This window comes from Amphibalanus amphitrite, unplaced genomic scaffold (assembly GCF_019059575.1).
Source record: "Amphibalanus amphitrite isolate SeventyFive unplaced genomic scaffold, NRLGWU_Aamphi_draft 000307F_arrow, whole genome shotgun sequence".
NCBI classification, from domain to species: domain Eukaryota; kingdom Metazoa; phylum Arthropoda; class Thecostraca; order Balanomorpha; family Balanidae; genus Amphibalanus; species Amphibalanus amphitrite.
The window spans coordinates 138731-159569 of record NW_024881802.1 but is presented as its reverse complement, the minus strand read 5'-3'; the positions used below and the strand labels follow the sequence as shown (position 1 = coordinate 159569).

The window sequence follows — 20839 nt, the reverse complement described above, 5'->3', positions numbered from 1 at the left end:
AAATCACCGGCCATACTGTGGCTTCTTCATCTCCCGTAACAATTTAGAGTCAGTTAATACCCCGTCAGGTGAATTTCTTAGATGCGGTAGGATTTAATGTCCACATCATGTTGCTACTTCAATCGCAGCTCAGGACGAATGGGCGGGGGCGCTGTCAGTGCGGATAAAACATCTTTCTTGCACTTTTTTACGGCGATTCTGCTTGAGGCCATCTCACAACTTCTTCAAAAGTGTGCAGTAGTGCTTGCTTATCATTATCCGACCAACATCAAGACAGTCGGTAATGACTATCCTACGCCAGATCCAGAACACTGATAGCATTGACCTTTCATATCGGCTTCTGCATCTTCGCCTTTTAAGAAGGACAGATGTGCCGTGCTTAAACTTCTTGCTCATCTTTTTGTCTCTGGATCATACACATAGACACAGCATTCGTCACAAGTCATCAAATGATCGAAGAAGTCGTCAATTTCCTAAAAAAGGCCTAGTTTTCATTTCGAAAAGCCAAGACGCATTTTTCTCTTGAACAAAGTAGACACACGAACTTCTAAGCGGGCTGACTCCTTTATCGTCTGTAGTTCTTCGCTGATAATATTTTCAGGCACTGCCAGCATTGAGACCTTTCTGTTGCACAATCATCTGAAAGATCACACGACGATCTGTAAGGATGAGGTCCTCCACTTCCTTCACAGTCACCACCTTGTCAGTCACTGGTAGTCACTCACTTCTTGACTCCCCTGCAAAGGTCATGCAACCAAGTTGAAAATTATTTCTTCATTTTCGGTAAGTGCATGAGATGGGCTTTCCTCGCCATAAACTAATTTCACGTTCTTGATGTCTTTTCTCAGTGTGATACCGTTTCAAATGCATTAGTTGGATGATGGTTCGGTTCTCATGGGCCCAATACTCATCTTTTTTACTTCTAAGTCTCTCCTACATAAGATAAAACCACTTCTCAGAATTCTCTTTGCGGGAGCATTGTTCTTAAGAACCAAATATAATACCAACCAAAAATCATCAAAATCGGTCTATATCTTCTATGTGATGATCAGAACTTTTCGACACCCCCTCGTAGTAATAAGCATTGCTATACGACATACATACGACCTATACGGTAGCATTGCTATGATAACTGATAACCCAGCTCCGTACAAAATAGTAAATAATGTGAGCGTGCTATGCTCTGCCTGTGCCACTGTAATGCGTGTAGACTATGGTCATTTGGCTGGTGGAGCTACTTGTGCTGTGCCGCTGTGGATTTGTGCTAGCTGCGGTACCGTGTTCAATGTTCATCTTGTTAGTATGTGTGCGACAGTGCTGTGCGGCGACACTGCTCGCCGTGACACTGCCCCCATGGGGTGGGTATCTCTGTCAATGTGTGGTATGCCGGTGCTGACTATATGGTTCTGTCCTGGCACAGGGGCCGACCACGTCCGCTGGCGTGGCAGGGCAGCCCCTGGACCGTGGCCAGCCCCCGCCCCTGCCCCGCGTCCCGTCCCCATGGCCGTGTCCCAACGACCGCCCCGCCCCCTCCTCCTACCCCGACTATCACAGCGCCGCCGGCCAGCCCCCAAAGAATGTGGCAGACTGATCGTGAGTTCAGCTCGCGGCTCTGACGGCGTGGTTGCAGCAAAGCCGCTCGTGCAGTCTGCACACATACAATTTTGAGGGACCTGCGCCTGAGTCTGAAATTTTCACAACATATGCGGAAAAGATGTGTGAACGGGTGTGCCAAAAACGGTGACGCTCCGCAACGCCGTTTTGAGATGCCAGTGCGAAAAACTGCAAGGGGGATTGTCCAAACACCTCCAGCTTAACCCGGCAGGCGGTGGACCTCCCGGCGACCTTTCGCACGGTGGGTGGGCATTTTTTGCCCCCCCCCCTCGTACCTCCAAAACTACTGGACGGATCCGTAAAATTCAAACATTTCATCGACCTCGGGGCCACCGATGACGTCACAGGTCAGGTCAAAGATAAAACATTTCGCCGTTCACGGGTCTTCTAGGGAATGCGCTAAAACATCGAGCAAAACGTATTTTGTTGAAAATCAGCAAAATACTACTGATTATTATTCAACTGATTATCAGCAAATAGTCAGTTGAACGCACAAAAAAAAAATGGAAGAGCTTGAAGCATCGTTAAGACATTTAATAAATAATTACCATACGCTTAGCTCAAAAGATAAATTAACTGTTATACTTTATGGTCCTGGAAAAAACAGTAGCCTGTGTTTGGCTGTGGCTGCTTCGGTACAAAAGTATATCAGGGAAACCAAGCACTTTGAGTCATATATATGAGATACTGTAAAGAAATATGATTTGTTAAAGGTAGGAAAAGCCACGGAAAAGTGATGTGTGATGTGGGGTGTTTGTTGTCAGTTATCATGGACCAGTGTGACTATAATGTACCTCGGCTTAAGCACGTAAGTGCTTTTGTACTGATTCATACATGCGTCTGGATGTTCAAATACATGTGATTGATTGATTGATTGATTGATCAGCGATAGGGCGTAGGTTGTCTAGTACATATGTTGCTATTGGAGGTCACTGATAATACCTACATGGTCAGGTCACAGGTCAGTTCACCAAGGGTCAGCACATGAACACATCTTTACTAGGGTTGTGCGATGCATGTTTTATGGCGAATTTTTCATTTCCAGCTCAATGGTGCTGGTTATGAGACCATCAAGTACGGTTTAGGCCATTTTCAGGTGGAGGTCAGGTCATTGTCAGGTCAAAAAAGGTCAAACTTCAAAGTTGATAGTTTTGCATAAAAGGGATATTGCATCGATGCAGCTCGTCACGGCGAGTCTAATGGTGGTTTTTGTTTCGCGTTACGTCGTCTAGAATTGCAAAAAGCTGAGTTTGAAAATTTGACGTCATCTATTTTTATCAGTTTTTTTTTTCGCTATAGGTAACTTGGCCAAAAAAAAGAGATATGGATCTCAAATTTGGTATGTGGATAGCAGGCGGTAGGGACTATCACATATGTTCCGTTTTTCGAAATTCAATTTTTTTGATTTTTTGCCTATTGTATTAAAAAAACTACTTTTTTGATTTTTGGAGTCACAATAAAAAATTCAAAAATCCGAGATGGCAGTTTTGTAGCCCTGTTCAATTTACACCTTTTATCTCCTACACATTTAAGGGGGGAGGAATGCCCCCCCCCCCACCTGGAAGGTTAACGAGCATCAACACTTTTTTAGGTGAGGTCACCTGACGTGACTTGATGTGGTGACCTGACTTTGAAAGACCTGGGTCTGAAACGTTTTTTAGATATTCGTGGAAAAGGCGGCACGGGGATGTCCAAACACCCTCCAGCAGGGCGCGGATTAGGTATAGATGCGTGATGGTCGCTAACGTGACGTGCATCATATAGGTACCCATTTACCTACCTACGAGTGTATGTACAATGTAGTAGGGTAAGGTGCCTAATTAGCGACCCTTTCCGATTTGCGACCTACCTCCCTACAGAAAAACTGGCAGGAGAAAACGGGATAAAAACATCGTCAAAAGGTCAGCCATACTTTGGTTATCAAATTAAATTAGGTATTTTCCTGTCGTCGATGTTTCTGGTGGGACGTTTCAGGTGAGTTTAAATAAAAATGACGAGTTTCTTATCCAAAACGTGTGTGTTTGGGCCCTCTCTGATGAAAAGCGATGCACATTAGGATGATGCACCTTTTTTATTCTGAATCGACATTCCTTTTTCAATTGATTGCCGTTTTCCCATAGTAAATCGCTCAACTGTGCACGGCGTGGCGGTTAAAAATGTGTCGCAACTCATATTTCCTATTTGCGCCTGACATGGTCGCAAATAGCTCAAGAAGGGAAAGAAAGGGGAAAAGAGAGAAATGAAAATGAGGTGTTGCTGAAGCTTGCAATGTGTGGCAGGGGATGCCAAATGTCGTCAGTGACTGCAGGGGTGCCGAATTCAGCGCGGATCTCGAATATCATACAATATAGCCCGCAAAATTTGGGTTTCCGCCTTCTTTTCGCCTTCGGTGCATCACGTGATCAGCTTTTACTGACGTAAATGTGTTGAATAAAAGTTCCTGTTAGAGTGATTGAGTGCTTTGCGTATAGGTTAATTTTTTGAGATCATATTTCATCTATTCAGCCGTCGCATTTTTGCCATTTTTTAATATGGGGAAACCCGTAGACTTATTAGCGACCCTCCCCGGTCGCTAATCGGGAAGAGTTCCTTATTAGCGTTTTTTTTTGCAATGGTTTGCCAAAATGCTCACTACAAATAAGTTAGTGAATAAATATTGGGGCAGAAAATGACTATATTTTAATAAAAAAAATGATCGATCTCTCCGAAAATCAAGCCAGTAACACAGTGGCACCCACAGAGCGTGAGCAATGACGGTTCAAATTAAGGGGGTCGCTAATTAGGCACCTTACCTTACGATGCGTTCGCCGTGCAGACACATTCCTTTAGTGAAACACCTGTTGATAGCGCGAAAGCTGGACGCCTGTGATACCTGAAGCAATGCTTTCTCGTCTGCTAAAGGCCTAATATGGCCACCAGCTGCGGTATGTATATGAAGTCGACTACAGAATGAGGTTCCTCAGAAGCTATCAGTTTACCGGAGCGCTAAGTTGTGCCGTTTATCACGCAATTAACCCGCGCCCGGCTGGGGGTCCTGGATTTCCACGCCCTGCTGGGGGGGGGGGGTGTTTGAACACCCCCCCTTCTAACTCGGCTCCTGGCCCACGTAGCGATACGCGGAAGGCGGCGTTCGAAAGAGCGTCAAAAATAATGAGGAAATCACTTCAGTCAATTTTTTGGTCAGGTCAAAGGTCAGGTCACCAGAGGTCATTGAAGGCAAAATTTCGCCGATTTCCGGGTCGAATGTCGACAATTTCCAAGAAGCCAACGCATAACTCGGGAACCAATAGAGCTACAGCGCCGCTGAAAAGCGCATTCGATAGCCCTATTAACGCCCTTTCTGGGTAATTCCCTCAGATTTGACCTAACGTCAACGGTTTTGCCTGCAGGGGGCAAAAACTGCAAAAAAGCCGATTTTTTTCGGAAACAGTTTTTCTGCAATAACTTTTGACCCAAGCCTTGTACGAGCTTACTTTTACCGGCATCGTGTTCCTCTCGTCAAGACGCATCGAATGAACTATAACTTGACCTTGAAAGGTCAACTTGAAAATTTGACCTCAGGTCAAGGTCATGACCTGACCGGAAAGAGTCATGCTGCATATCAGTCGATCCGTATCGTCGAGCTGAACACATCTAAGGCGTTTTCATCGCTCTAGCATGCCTCTATCAAAAGTTATTTGCGAAAAACTGTTAGATACCATTCGTGACCTAAGATGACCTCAGGGCATAAACAGGGGTCACGGACACCATTTTCATGTTCAGTGTGTCTAAACCACTTGTAATTCAGTGTTAAGGAGTGTTTATAATGTCTTTCGTCCAAAAGAGGCGCATTTCAATTTTCTCCCATTGACTTATAGGTAATCCGGGGAGGTCGCCAAATTGACCTGACCTTAGGTCATAGATATCAAAATTCTGATATATACATTTTGTACATGCTATTGCTCTTAGCAATCGCTGAAAGTTTCAAAGCGATCGGTCACTCGGTGTAGCTATGACAGACATTGAAACTTTTTATGAGGTGAGGTCACTTCAAGTGACCTGGTGACCTGACCTTGAATGACCTTGGTCTGAAATTTTCACAACATGTGTAGAATTGATGTTTGATAAGGTGTACCGAAAACCACAAGAAGGGGTGTTCAAACACCCCCCCCCCCCCCAGCAGGGCGCGGGTTAATAGACATAATACTTTGGAATTCGTCAAGTGCTTAAGTGGCATATCGTGCATTGCGTGTGGCTTAGGTACCACTCGTGTGTGAAAAAAAATGGTTGGTGTTCCTAAATCCCATAGGAATCATCCTCTCTGTTACTCGTTGAATATTCTTACATGTCCAATGCTCCGCGCCGCCGTTTTTGAGATATTCGCGAAAAACCACAAGGGGGGTGTTCAACCCCCCCCCCCAGAAGGGCGCGGGTTAAGCGTGTCGATTGTGAGCAATGGGACAAAGCTATATACTTTATGAACTCAGCCCGTGTGATGCAGCACAGCCTACCACACTCCAAGCAAATAATTGCCTGTGAAAAGTGGAACATAATTCTGTAGTCGACTATACCTACATCTGTGGTGAATCTAGCGCATTTGCAGCAGCACCACCAGGTAGGTGACGAAGCTGACCGTCATCGAGCACAGCAGACTGCCGTTGACCCTGATGCAGCCGGCGGCGGCCGCCGGGCGCAGGCCGTCCGCCAGCGTCAGCAGGTGCGCCGCCTCGACTGCGCTCTGCGGGCCGGAGGGTGGCTGGCGCAGCAGCAGCACCGCCGGCCGAGCAGCCGCCTCCTCCAGCCGCTGACCGTGCGCACACAGCAGCGTGGCGAACACGGCCGTGGTGACGCTGCTGGACACGGACCAGACGGTGTGCTCCAAGCCGCAGGCGCTCAGGTGGGAAAGGCGCAGCACGTTTATGGCCACGCCGTATACCAGAAGGCAGATGGCCGGCATCACATAGACCTCACTGAAGGCGGCGGTGGCGTCGGCGGCCGCCAGATAGCGCTCCCTGAGGCCGGCCAGGACGTGTGCCCGACTGGCGGCGGCCGGCGGCGCTGCCAGGGAGTCGGCCGAGTCCAGAGAAGAGCATGTGACCCCGATCGGCGCCACCAGCTGCAAAGGCACGGTGAATGGCTGACGGACAGGGCCGGCGGCGCTCGGTGCCGGTCTTCTTGTGGTGGCCTGCAGCTCTCGAAATAGGTCGGCCGATATGGCGTCAAACACGTCAGCCAGCACTTGCATCAGGTACACGCTTACAGCAACCAGTGATAACTGATACAGCAGAGCAAGGGTAAACGTTGTGCTGTTAAAAGCTTGAGGTAATTGATTTCCTCCAAGACCCCAGAAGATACCGATTTCGCGACTGGCACAGATATACACACCCATGTGTAAAGTAGGGACGACGATTAGCAGCAGGTGGCCGAGGGTGCGCCTGTTGGACCGCAAAGGCTTTCTCATTCCATTAGATGCTAAAAGCTGGTCAATCCTTTTCAACAGCCCGGGGACCTTTCTACCACGAGCTACAAGAAGCCATGCTGATGCGCCCATGTTCCCTGATATAACTATTTCGATAACAACTCTAACAACTACTTCTTGTGATTTGTTCCAGCTCAAGCTATGAGGAGTTAGCCAGGAGAACTCGTGCACGGTAGCCATGGCGGCCAGCACGACTCCGGCGATGGCCGGTGGGCTGTACAGCCGGTGTCTGTAGGGAGGCCGGCCTCGGAGGGCGCCCTGCACCGGTAGCACGCCGCTCAGAGCGGCGGCCACCCGCAGCGGAGCCGGCCACCCGGCCAGCACACCGGACATCGTTCCGCGCGCCCTCCGGGCACCGCAGCAGCCGTCCAGATTGGAATCCGGCGTCCCGCTGGCCGCTCACAGAAACACCTCACTGACCACAGCAGCCGTTCACAGACGTCCGCAGCAGCCGTCCACAGACGTCCACAGCAGCCGTCCACAGACGACGCCTGCCACAAATAAGGAAACAGAAGGCGTCCGAAAGTGGTCTTCAGCAGTTACTGACAGACAGGAGCCGTCCCAGAGCGTCAGCACAGTAGACTGCAGCGGAGCTCAGACGTAGGAATGTCGACGGGTCGGCCTATAGAAGCAGCTGGGCTGCTGACACAGCGGCGACCAACAGGGATAGACGACGAGTGGAGCACACGTGAAACGGCGGGCGCATTTATATTGGTGTGCCCGGTGTTATCCTCCGCCATGGTCCCGAAAGGCCTCATCATCCCATTCATTTTAACCATCATTATCTATTCACCGTTCTTCTGAAGAGACCTGTACAGCCCTGAGCAGCTGTAACTTCGCCAATACCTTTTGTGCATTGCTGAATGGATGGCATTGCAAATGGCGTTTGAGGTCCAAATAGGCATGATCAGCACTGATGGTCGTTTGATTAATAATTTCCTTCACTTGGCTGCAAATTTCTGCCATTTGTCAGAGTCAGTCTCCTTGTAATGCAAAAGGTCAAAGTTCCTCCAGAAACCGTTAACAACGGTCGAGTGTTTACCCATTGCTGTTATACGATGGTTGAATGAGAAGTTTTGAGCCTAATGCAGGTGTATAGGTGACAAGGATTAATGAGAATTTGGCAGCATGTTTTGCTACTATTGATGTGCGTGCATGCCAGGTTCTGAGTTCCTAAGCTCTTTTCGCTCCGTTTTGATACCCTGTTGAAAAGAGAGGAATAGAGAGGAGAGAGAGAGAGAGAGAGAGAGAGAGAGAGAGAGAGAGAGAGAGAGAGAGAGAGAGAGAGAGAGAGAGAGAGAGAGAGAGAGAGAGAGAGAGAAAGAGAGAGAGAGAGAGGGGGGGGTAAATGGAGCAGCAGGGATTCACTGGCAAACATATACGCAGTACGGTTATCTATTCGGTTTAACCTTCGCCGGCCGAGGGGGGGGGGGCGGGTGCCGCCCCCTCCATAGTTTTTTTTCGTGATAGATCCAAACACGCTGACGATAGAGAGCTGAAACTTGGCATACCTGACCTTTTATTCAAGCCGGATCTTTTGACACCAACCGCATTTTCGGATCAGGTCAGGTCACTGACCTATGACGTCATAAGTGAACCTCTGCACGGTCTTCAGATGTCGCAACTTCGCAACGCTCTAACTGCGAGAGTAGCTTTCACAGGGAAATGAAACTTGCAGGATCTAATATCCATTACTAGTTTCACAACTTGTATATCTCGTATTTTTCCTAAAGGTCATATGAGGTCAGGTCATTTTCGTGACCTCACCATTTTAAGTCAATGGGGAAAAATGAAAACTGCTATTCTGGCGCCATGGCGCCAGAATAGCAGTTTTCATTTTTCCATAGATAGTTGGAGATCGTCCCTGCAGGAACGACCTCCCACTATCTCAAGCACACAGAATCGTGATTTGGTGCACTCCTTGCAAGGTTAGATGCGTCACTTTTGCAATGTTGACCTTGCGTGACGTCACTTATGACGTCGAGTCATTAGGGCAATACTAGTTTTTCGTCAATAACTCCCGATCAAATTGAGCTAGCGAGTCGGGAAAGCCACCAATGGACTCAGGAAGACCTGCCGAATCGAATGATATGCAAAATGACCTACTTCGGCCGATTTCGTGACCTGGGGGTGCTGACCTGACCGTGACCTGAGGTCAACACCTGAAGTTCACCCAAATAAAAAGTATATTCGACGCGCCTGAGCGAGGCGAGCACGATGCTGCCAAAATCGCGGCTCTGCGACCGTTTTTTTGCGAAGTTATTCACCAAAAACGGAACTGTACCCTGGGGCACTTGACCTGACCTCAGAGGTCACCGGTTGACCTAGGACCTTAAACTCGGGTATCAATTTCTGCGTCTCGTAACGGCGCATACGCTCGTTTTTTTCCGCGACGCGCTAGCTCTACCAGGGGCGAAACGGTGAGGGGGGGGGGGTGTTCGGTGGGGCTATCGAACGCCGTTTGAATTTTGAAAATCGGCCGGTAAATTTCCGAGATCTTACGGGGGCCGAAACGCCCCCCCCCCCTACGGATGGTAGGGTCCGCCGAGGGGAGCATTCATTCTGGCCAGGGTTCATAATGTCCAGGGTACGATATGCCCAGTGTCGAAATGGCCAGTGCCTTGAATGGGCCAGAGTTCATAATGTCCAGGGATTTGCATGGTCCAAATGCGGCCAACTGGCTGCAGATTGGGTATTTTCAAAGAGGCCAGGGTTCATAATGTCCAGGGCACGATGTGTCCAGTGTTAGAAATGGCCAGGGCTCATAATGTCCAGGGCACGATGTGTCCTGTGTTAGAAATGGCCAGTGCCTTGAATGGGCCGGAGTTGATAATGTCCAGGAATTACATAGTCACTGAAAATGACGTCATTATGTAAAAAACACGGAACCAGCTCAATGCGAGGTAGTGCAGTGCCGAAGGCAATGCCTTAGGAGAGATTGCAATCTATTCATGCGAGAAAATATTTCCTTATCCCCGGTAGGCAAACATCACTACCTTAGGTTAGGTTAGGTTAGGTTAGGTTAGGTTAGGTTAGACTAGGGTAGGTTTTACCTCAGGTCAATGGTTTAGCCTCCAGAGGGCAAAAAATACAAAAATAGCCGTTTTTACGAAAAGCGTTTTTTTCGGCAATAACTGTTGACTCAAAAGAGCCATGACATTACTTTTGCCAGCATCGTGTTCCTCTCGTCGAGACGCGTCGAATGAACTATAATTTGACCTTGAAAGGTCAACTTGAAAATTTGACCTCAGGGCTCAGGTCAAGGTCAACTTGAAAATTTGACCTTAGGTCAAGGTCATGACCTGACCGGAAAAGGTCATGTTGCATATCAGTCGATCCGCAACATCGAGTCGAACACATCTAAGGCGTTTTCAGCGCTCTAGCACGCCTCTATCAGAAGTTATTAGCGAAAAACTGTTAGATTCTGTTCGTGACCTGAGATGACCTCGGGGACATAACGAGGGGTCACAGTTGCCATTTTCCGGTTCAGTGTGTCAATTTTACCTACATCTCGATGTTTGAGAGTGTCTAGAATTGCGTTCGTGCAAAACAGACGCTTTTCAATTTTCTCCCATTGACTTATAATTGGGAGGCCGCAAAATTGACCTGACCTTAGGTCACCGATATCAAAATTCCGAGATATAAATTTTATAGATAATGTTGCTCTTATCAATCGCTGAAAGTTTCAAGGCAATCGATTCCTACCCATCTGTTGACGATGGGTAGGAATAGCCTGAAGCTTATTCGGGATTGCCCAAATACACGTGAATATGAATATGAATATGAATATGAATATGATCAATCGGTGTAGCTATGACGAGCATTCTTATTTTTTTCTGAGGTGAGGTCACTTGGCGTGACCTGGTGACCTGACCTAAGGCGACATGGGTCTGAAATTTTCACAACATGTGCGAAAAAGATGCACGGACAGGTGTGTCAAGCGCTGTTTTTGAGATATCTGCGAAAAACCGCAGGGGGGTTTTCCAAACACCCCCCGGCCCCGCGCAGGTTAGGTTAGGTTAGGTTAGGTTAGGCTGGGTTTGGTTGCGTTGGGTCGACTATGTAATCCCTGGACACTATGAACTCTGGCCCATTCAAGGCACTGGCCATTTTAAACACTGGACACATCGTGCCCTGGACATTATAAACCCTGGCCATTTCAAACACTGGACACGTCGTGCCCTGGACATTATGAACCCTGGCATTTCTAACACTGGACACATCGTGCCCTGGACATTATGAACCCCCTGGCCTCTTTGAAAATGGGGAGCATTCATTCTGGCCAGGGTTCATAATGTCCAGGGTACGATATGCCCAGTGTCGAAATGGCCAGTGCCTTGAATGGGCCAGAGTTCATAATGTCCAGGGGTTGCATGGTCCAAATGCGGCCAACTGGCTGCACAGATAGGGTATATTCAAAGAGGCCAGGGTTCATAATGTCCAGGGCACGATGTGTCCAGTGTTCGAAATGGCCAGGGTTCATAATGTCCAGGGCACGATGTGTCCAGTGTTCAAAATGGCCAGTGCCTTGAATGGGCCAGAGTTCATAATGTCCAGGGATTACATAGTCACTGAAAGTGACGTCATTATGTAAAAAACACGGAACCAGCTCAATGCGAAGCAGTGCAGTGCCGAAGGCAATGCCTTAGGAGAGATTACAGGCAATAGTAAATCAAATATTTTTAGGTTAAGTGGTTATGTATCTGGCTTCAGGCCGAAGGCCTAAAGCCTGATGCATAACCACTTAACCTAAAAATATTTGATTTACTATTGCTTGCAATCTATTCATGCGAGAAACTATTTCCTTATCCCTGGTAGGCAAACATCATTACCTTAGGTTAGGTTAGGTTAGGTTAGGTTAGGTTAGGTTAGGTTAGGTTAGGTTAGGTTAGGTTAGGTTAGGTTAGGTTAGGTTAGGTTAGGTTAGGTTAGGTTAGGTTAGGTTAGGTTAGGTTAGGTTAGGTTAGGTTAGGTTAGGTTAGGTTAGGTTAGGTTAGGTTAGGTTAGGTTAGGTTAGGTTTGGTTGGGTTGGGTTGACTATGTAATCCCTGGACATTATGAACTCTGGCCCATTCAAGGCACTGGCCATTTTAAACACTGGACACATCGTGCCCTGGACATTATGAACACTAGCCATTTCGAACACTGGACACATCGTGCCCTGGACATTATGAACCCTGGCCATTTCGAACACTGGACACATCGTGCCCTGGACATTATGAACCAACACTGGCCAATTCAGGGCACTGGCCATTTCGAGCACTGGACACATTGTGCCCTGGACATTATGAACCCTGGCCTAAATAATACGCACCCTTGATATCTGCAGCCAGTTGGCCGCATTTGGACCATGCAATCCCTGGACATTATGAACCCTGGCCCATGTAAGGCACTGGCCATTTCGAGCACTGGACGCATCGTGCCCTGGACATTATGAACCCTGGCCTAAATAATACGCACCCTCCGCCGGCGGATAGCCCTACGGGGCGCGGGATAAGCATTCTTCAGTGTAGACTTTGGTAAAAGCACTTTTTACCAAGAAAAAAAAAGACGAGTGATAAAACGTACCTAACTATCATATCCAAAGGGTTCGTCGTGTAACTCTACGCCTGTATCTGACCTGTCGTCCTCGCCCTCCCCCCTCTCCTGACCTCGTGATGGCGTCGCTCTCTGCAAAACGGACTCCCTCGCTCTGCATCTGACTGCCAGGATGGCTGACGGCCAGGGGCGGGAAAGAAGAAGTGGGAGGGGGGAGGCCGCCCGCTAGAGTCAGGTGACGGCAGCGAGGTAGCAGAGCGCAACCAAGAATGTTAATGGGCACCGGTGGATAGCTATCGCACTTAACATCAATTTACCCTCGCGGGCACAGTGGGAGGGGGGTTGATGCAACCCCCTACGTTTTTTTTCGCAAATAACTCGCGTAAAAAGCGGCCAATCGCGACGAAACTTTCAGTATCTTCGCGTTAATCAATTTAACGCCTACCCATAAAATTTCATGACCGTGCCCCAAATGGCCTTTGACCTGTGACCTACTTTTCGAGACCATGTTTTGCCGGAATCGCGATTCGGCTATGTCGGCCCGCATTAGCGGCGCGTTTGCAGTCTTTTCGTGGTTTCAAGCGTTCAGACATGTGATATGATGCTGCTTCCATGCATTAGGTGGGGTATCAAGGTCACCTGAAGGTCATGTCAGGGCATTGACTTTTGATGACCTCGGTTCACTTTTTCGAGCTTTACATATTTCTACATAGACTAGTTTTTGGAGCTGAATTCGAATTTAGCAGCCATTTGAACATTTACGAAGTAGTTTTGGTGCGAAGACCTGATGGTTCGACCTCGATTGTATTTGGATATACTTTTATAGCCTTCGCAGCAGTGTTACGAAGCTGTCAGAGGCGGTTGGCATCTACTACGAATACCCGACAGGACCCATGCTGGTTGACCTGACCTGACCTGACCTGACTTTGCCTAAATACATGAAGGCAACATCTGTGATCAAAACTAACATGATATTCGTGATCAGCACCCCGAAAACCTATAGCAGCCACACCTTACAACGTCCTAACAGGTCCCGATTTTCTCGACTTTTGGGTCATTTCAGAGAAAAGATCCGGGTTGAATCAAATGTCAGGTATGCCAAGTTTCAGCTCTCTATCGCCAGTGTGTTCGGAGCTATCGCGAAAAAACCCTATGGGGGGGGGCGGCACCCGCCCCCCTCGGCCGGCGAGGGTTAAGGTCAGGTCAATTTTGTGACCTCCAGGTTAAGTCAACGGATAAAAATGAACTGCTCTTCTTTTGGACGAAAACACTCAAGCGTCGGGATACAGGTAAGCATGACACACTAAGTCGGAAAACTTCATGAAACGTCTCTAAGAGATTTTGGACAATAACGTTAGATAGAAATATGATCGAGCGATGAAACACTTTATATGCGCTTAGCTCAACAATACGAATCGACTGGTGTACAGCATGACCTTTTCCATGATCTCGACCTGAGAACAAATTTTGAAGTTACCATTTTCAGGTTAACCTATTGTTCCTTCGACGCGTCTTGACGAGAGAAAAGCGATGCCGGCCAAATTAACGTAATACAAGCTCGGTGGCAAAAGTTATTACAGCAAAATGTGTTCCGCAAAAACGCGTCAACTTTTAAGAGTTTTTGCCCTCTGGAGGCTTAACCGTTGACCTTAGGTAAAATATGATTGCGATTTCCAGAAAACCTTTGAAAGAGCTATCGAATGCACTTTTCCGCGGCACTGTCTCTTTGTTGGTTCCCGAGTTATGCGCTGCTTTGTGAAAAATTCTCAAAATCAGGAGGAAACAATCGTGATATTTTTATTTTTTACCTGTGGTGACCTCCAGTGACCTCAGCGATGACCTGATCGAAAATTACTTTAATGATTATGAAGGATCTTATAGTAGGCTATCTATTGCTTTTGTCTGCGTCTTTCTATACGAGAGCTTTCTTATTTTCCGAGATAACCTGTTGTGGACAAATATACCACCCACCATCGTAGTACGGATCGTTTGGTTATAACAATCTCACCGGTTGTAGTGTTTTAATTAAAAAAATGCTTATTTCGTTTTCAAACTTTATTCAACAAATTGCATGCTAGATAATTGTACAACCATTGCCCTGCACCTTGTGTACAAGTGTCGTCGAAGCTATTAATACCTCAGCAACATTATTAGTAAACTTTCTCGTGTTTCGAAACCACGAAGGGACAAAACAGAGCTATGCGTATTTCCTTCATTCGCGGCCCGGAAATGACCGTACAAATACATATATGAAAGCTTTCAACCAGCGTAGGCTAGCATTACACAACACATACATTTGCCATTGAGAATCTTTGTCTCACTTCATGAGCACCATGCTTATACAATAAGCGCACGTTCCTTGAGCCGCTTCATGATTTATGATATTGTCACCGATATGCAATCGTTACAGGCATTATTCCTCAATGATGCAACAAGAATATTCTCATCTCTTATTCGATGCCCATCAAATCACTTGTTTCGTCCTCCATAGGTTATCGTCATCACAGCCGTGATGGCATCCGCTCTTGTTTCGTTCAGAGAGAGCCCTTTGGTTTCTTGAAATCCCTGGAGTGCTGCTGATGGATGGTCAGTACGGGACATCTTTCAGCGGGCCCTGGCTCTGGCCACGGCCTGCGTGCCAGCACGACCGGCATCTTGTCTCCCATCTCTACAGCCGCCGCGTGAGGATCACCCGACGCCTATCGAGCTGACTTGCACCTCTCGGACGGCACGCTCACTCGGCGGGCAGCTTGCGGGTGCCGTTCTCGGTCGGGGCGGCGCCGTTCTCTGCCGCCAGCACCTCCGCCGAGTCGGCCCTGCTGTGCGTCGGCGAGGTGCACTGGCTCTGCAGCGAGAGACAGTCGCTGGGCGAGCTGCGCACCAGCTGCTGTTTGCGCCACTTGTGCCCGATGGCGTACAGCTCCTGCAGCAGCGGCACCACGATGATGAACGTCGCCGCCACGAAGCCCCAGCCGCGCGACAGCGTGGTCCACGCCAGGAAGCCGGCGCTGTCCAGTGGATGGGCGGCAATCATGCTGCTCGGCCAGATGACGACGAATAGCAGTGTCAGGCATACGCCGGCGCCGTAGGCGGTCCGCTTGGCCAGCCGGAACCGGCGCACGATGCCGTCGATCGGCGGCCGCTCGTGGTAGCTGACGTTGCGCGCCTCGCTGATGTCCAGACAATCGCGGTAGACGTGCACCCACGGCGTCAGCGGATTGTCGATGTCGCGTGTCTTCTCCCACTCGTGTTCCATCTGCTCGGGTGTCATGCGCCAGTTGTCCGCCAGCGAGACGGCGATGCAGACGAGGCCGCCGACCGTCACCGAGACGATGTTGCCGATCAGCATCGGCGTCTGATGGCCCGTGTTGACCACGAAGTTGGCCAGGCCGCCCGGATAAGTGGATGCGTACACGAGCCAGCTGGTGATGCCGCAGACGCAGCCGCCGACGGCGCCGCCAATCATGCCGCGCGAGCTGACGCGCACCCACAGGATCGAGAGTGCGATTGGCACCACGGCCGACGAGATCAGGATGCCGGTGAAGTAGTACGTCCACGCCAGGTCGAGATCCACTGCCCAGCAGAAGATGCACAGCGGGATCGAAAAGAATGTCGTCCAAACGATGCTCCAGTTCTTATAGTAGAGCAGGCGCTCCTGGTATTCGCGGAACTGACCGTGCACGGAGCACGTGTAGTGCGGCTTCACCAGGCTGTCCACGGCGGCCCGCGCTGCGTCATCCTGTCGGCATGGCTCGCAGCGCTGCATCGAGGGGCACAGGCAACGCTTCGGGTCTTCGTTGGTGGGTCGCACGCGATGTCCGCAGAGGATGCACTCACCCGGGGCCAGCTCGGCACGGAACGGCTTCAGGTAAATCTGGTAGACATCGTAGATGACAATAGAGGCTACAGCGATTATCTCAGCCGAGCCAGTGGACATGACGGCCATCAGGATGAGGAAGAGCATGGCGTACTCACCGGTGCGACCGAGTAGCGTCTGTGCCACCATGGGCGCCACCAGACCCTTGGCCACGTCCTTGTCGCTCAGCATGGCGACGCCCTGGGCTGAGCTCATGGCCAGGTACGACAGTCCCAGAGTCGTAGCCAGGCAGAACGGGATGGCGAACCAGGTGAGGCCGCCGAGAATGAAGCCCCAGACGCCCTGCAGCGGCTTGGCGGCTACTGAACTCTGCCAGTAGGCCTGGTCGCAGAACACGGTGCCGAAGTTGCCGACGATGTTGACGATACCGAAGATGAATCCACCTTGCGAGAGGAAGGTCAGGTAGCTGCCGTCCTTGTTGCCTGGTGGCGCCTTCCAGCACTCAACGAAGTCGAAAATGCGCTCGGAGCTTCCGAACGGGTTGTTTGGATTGTCTGCAGGGTTGTAGTACACCTCGACGACCAGCATCAGGATCATGATGAAGATGAGCGCAGTGTTGAAGTAAGAGACGTAGAACGTGGCGCCGAGTCCGCCGATGAGCGTGTAGCCGCCGATGACGATGGCCAGCATCATAGCGGCCATTTCGGGACTGAGGTCGGCCACCAGGCTGTTAAGCACGGCCGTGCCGGCAATCGTCAACGACATCATCACCACGAGGTTGGTGAGGAAGGCGAACACGCAGTACACCTGGTGTGTTCGTGGCCCGAACCTCGCGTGGATGACCTGCAGGAACGTCTTGGCGCCGGGTGCGCGCGTCTTGAGCTGGATGGAGAGCACGGCGAACAGGATGATCTGGATGGTGGCGCCGCCGGCGTACCAGTACGGACCGCTGATGCCGTACAGGCTAGACACCGTCGACGACTGCAGAAGTGTGGCCGACCACGTCCACTGCGACACGATGGTGGTGGCCGTGAGGCCGATGGACACCTTGCCGCCGGCGTCGAACGTCGTGTCCAGGTTATCGGCGTCGTTGTAGATGTGCTTGCGCACCATGTGGAAGCCGTAGGCGATCAGCGAGGCGAAGATGCCGACGCCGGCGAACACGGCGATCGCCTCGGCCATGCTGACGGTGGGCTGCACGCCGCGGAGGATCTCGGTGCGCGAGGCGCGCGTCTCCAGCACCAGTTCGCTGCACTTCTCCCCGGTAGGAGTCACGGTGGGCGGCGGCGGGAACGCAGTCGGAGCGTCGGACTTCTCGCTTGTTTCGGAGGAACCTGAGGTTGCCAGTGCGGACGCGCCATCACTGACTGTCTTCTGGGCGCTGGCGCACGCGCTACACCAACAAGCCACGAGCAGCAGCAGCCACACGATTCGGGGCCTTAGCATCCCAGCTGACTTCACAAGAGAGCACCAATGAAACGTCTGAATGCGGTGATGACACACCACCTGCTCAAGCGGTGCACGTGTTCCGCAGCCCTGCAGTACCGCAGAACGTCCTTGGCCTGGCCGCCCGCCACGCGACTACTGCACGGAGGAAAGACGGCCGCAGACTGGCGGCCCGCACGGCTCGCTGCTTTTTTACAGCGCGGTGGACAGTGGTGGCGCTGGTGTGGCGCAGCGGGCGGCTAATATTACCGACCGGGCTGCCCGGGCCGGCCGCCGGGTCCGTCCGCTCCGCGGCCACTCGGTGATGGAGGAGGCACCTGTCCGGCCCGGTCTCCCCCGGCTGACGTCACCGGCCGGCCGCCCTCTCAGCGCACTCCAACGACATTCTTTCTAAGCGCCGCCGGCTGACGCGTGGAGTACCTAGTAGGTAGTAGATTCCCCTTCGTGTCACGCCTACACACCTGTTTGCCTACACCCGCCTACGTATCTGCTGTGCCTGATGTAGATTTAGATGTCAACCGCTCGTGTTTTTTTCGAAAATAAATGGTGAGTTTTTCATTGAATTTAAATTCTATTATTTTATCAAGTGATCCTTAATAATGACGATAAGTAATGCTCCAAATAAAAAGACAAAGGTGACGAATGAGGCCTCGAACAAAAAAAAGTCAGGCGATTATCCTGTGGCGTTGAAAAGTACCAAGAGTTTTCATCATGGCACGTGACACTTAACTTCAAACAAATTCTTTTAAAGCGATTCGTTTCGTTTCTTATCCAGAACGACGCCATGGATAAGAGATGCATCTTTGTAAAAGTCATTTTTCATCCATCATGACGAAGTGATACAGATTACTAGCGTGTCTGTAGTAGCTCTACGTTTAAATTCGCGTAGTTACCAACAACTTCTTCTGAAATGAGCTGATTTCAAGGTAAGGTTCAGCCTCTGGAACTGGTGGGTCAGAGTGAACAGATAATTACATAGAGGGAGAGAGAGAAAGAGAGAGAGAGAAAGAGAGAGAGAGAGAGAGAGGGAGAGAGAGAGAGAGAGAGAGAGAGAGAGAGAGAGAGAGAGAGAGAGAGAGAGAGAGAGAGAGAGAGAGAGAGAGAGAGAGAGAGAGAGAGAGAGAGAGAGAGAGAGAGAGAGAGAGAGAGAGAGAGAGAGAGAGAGAGAGGAAAGAGGCGGTGCTTGTGCTTCAATCTTACGTCTGTCAAGACAGCCCTCAGAATCTCAGTGACTAAGTGAGCACACGATGTTTTGATCATAAGTCATTGTGGACGAACGAAGGTCTGCGCGGTCGGATAGGATCATAGACCGGAGAGGCGCTCGCTGACCTGACACTATTTGTCCGGTCCCCTTGGGCGCTGCCAAACTGAGCCCACGTCACCGGAAGCACGCGTTCCCGTGACGGAATCGCTGTCATACCGACGAGCCGGCCGGTGTTTTTCCATTGGCAGTTGACCCACAAGGTATGCCAGACACTCACAGAATGACCCAAGGTGGCTGGTGAATAATTACAACTAACGTACGACCGCTTAGACTAAGAATGTGACATTGCACCGTATCCAGCACACATGTGTTCTTCGGCTATGACACGCAGGAAAGGGATTCGCGTTGTCACCATTAATGCTTCAGAGATGGTCCGGGGTTCACGCAGCTGGATGCGTCACAAAGTTGACGTTTTCAGTCGCAATGCTAGCAAAGTTAATGATTTGCAGGGACAGGCATGGGAGGCAGCACTTGCAGATGCATTTTTAAATCTTAGACCCACATACATAGGTACGCAATGCTTGCATATCTGCGAAAACGACTATATTACCCTAAAATCGATCAGAGGTAATGCGTGCAATAGTAACAAATAGCTTCGAGACATATGTTGGGATGTTCCAGTGTTGTTCATAATCATTAACTATTCCGTTGCGTTAGGTACTGGTATTCTCACATTTGATATCTAAATAAAAGGGTCAGCTATATATAGCATTCTTGTCCATTTTGAGAACATTCACATGCAAAACAGGTAGGTACGTTGAATCATATGCTAAATTGTTGGCTGCTTGGCGTAAAGCTGGGCTGTGTCTGCAATCACTCTTTTTTACTTACGAACATCATTTGGAGTTATAATTACGATGACCATTATTCATAAAGGTCATTTTAATAGAATGCCTTTAAAAACACCGGCCTCGTAAACAATTTTTTTTCCTAGAAAGTTTTTCGCTAACATACGAGTATAAGCACTATTTAGCTCAGCGGTCGAAGAAAGTCATGTGCTCACTGCAAGTCAGATAATTCATCGCCTCCGGAAGTCAGTGTTTCCGCCAGTATCAACTACATATAGGGTAGGTATTCGGTCAGCAGCGGTGCAGTGACCCGCTCTGGCCAATATAGTACGGCTGCGCGCTGCGCCTTGCTCAATGCCGGCCTGGCGTCGTTGGCAGCGCCTCGCCTGCAGGTGTCAGCCAACAGCGCGTGCAGGGCTAGGAGGCCGAGCAGCCGGCGCGGCTGCTGCGCCGATCCAGTTCCACGACCTAGGCTCTACACTACCGGTACATGCCAGGGCTGGGACAGCCCCCGTTGGCGCGGCTCTGAGCGCTGCATAGGGACTGGAAAATCCTGACGGCCGACTGGAAATAGATCGCGGAGCTGGCACGGCTACTTGGCGGCTCGATTGTAACGGTGGTGTATGGTTTTTGGTGTGATGCTACTATTGATTTGCTATGTTTGCGATTATGCATGTTATCAGTTATACCAAGACATACCTATACGTACTGCATAAGGTATGGATGAAAGCGCTCTTACATTAGCGAGGATGATCGGTCGACGACGTGCAAATTTCAAATCGCAGCCCTCGCCGGATTTGCTGGTTTTCTACACACACCCCGGACGATGACAAAGGAGTGGGTGGGGGAATTTCCTTGCTGTTTCGTCCACAATTTTGCTGGAGTTTCGCGAAAAGCGAGGATGTAAGTACATA

At 49.9% G+C, this 20839-nt stretch overlaps 1 protein-coding gene across 1 annotated transcript; it reads right to left on the bottom strand.

The window, feature by feature from the left end:
* Positions 1 to 14647: 14647 nt before the first annotated feature.
* Positions 14648 to 18538, bottom strand: LOC122388077 (urea-proton symporter DUR3-like). Its single transcript, XM_043378858.1, has one exon. It carries the CDS (start codon positions 17871 to 17873, stop codon positions 15345 to 15347), a length of 2529 nt encoding a protein of 842 aa, XP_043234793.1. The 5' UTR covers positions 17874 to 18538; the 3' UTR covers positions 14648 to 15344.
* Between the last annotated feature and the right edge of the window lie 2301 nt (positions 18539 to 20839).

Coding starts and splice junctions, on each gene's coding strand:
- LOC122388077 (XM_043378858.1), bottom strand. CDS start 17,873: ATGCTAAGGCCCCGAATCGTGTGGCTGCTGCTGCTCGTGGCTTGTTGG.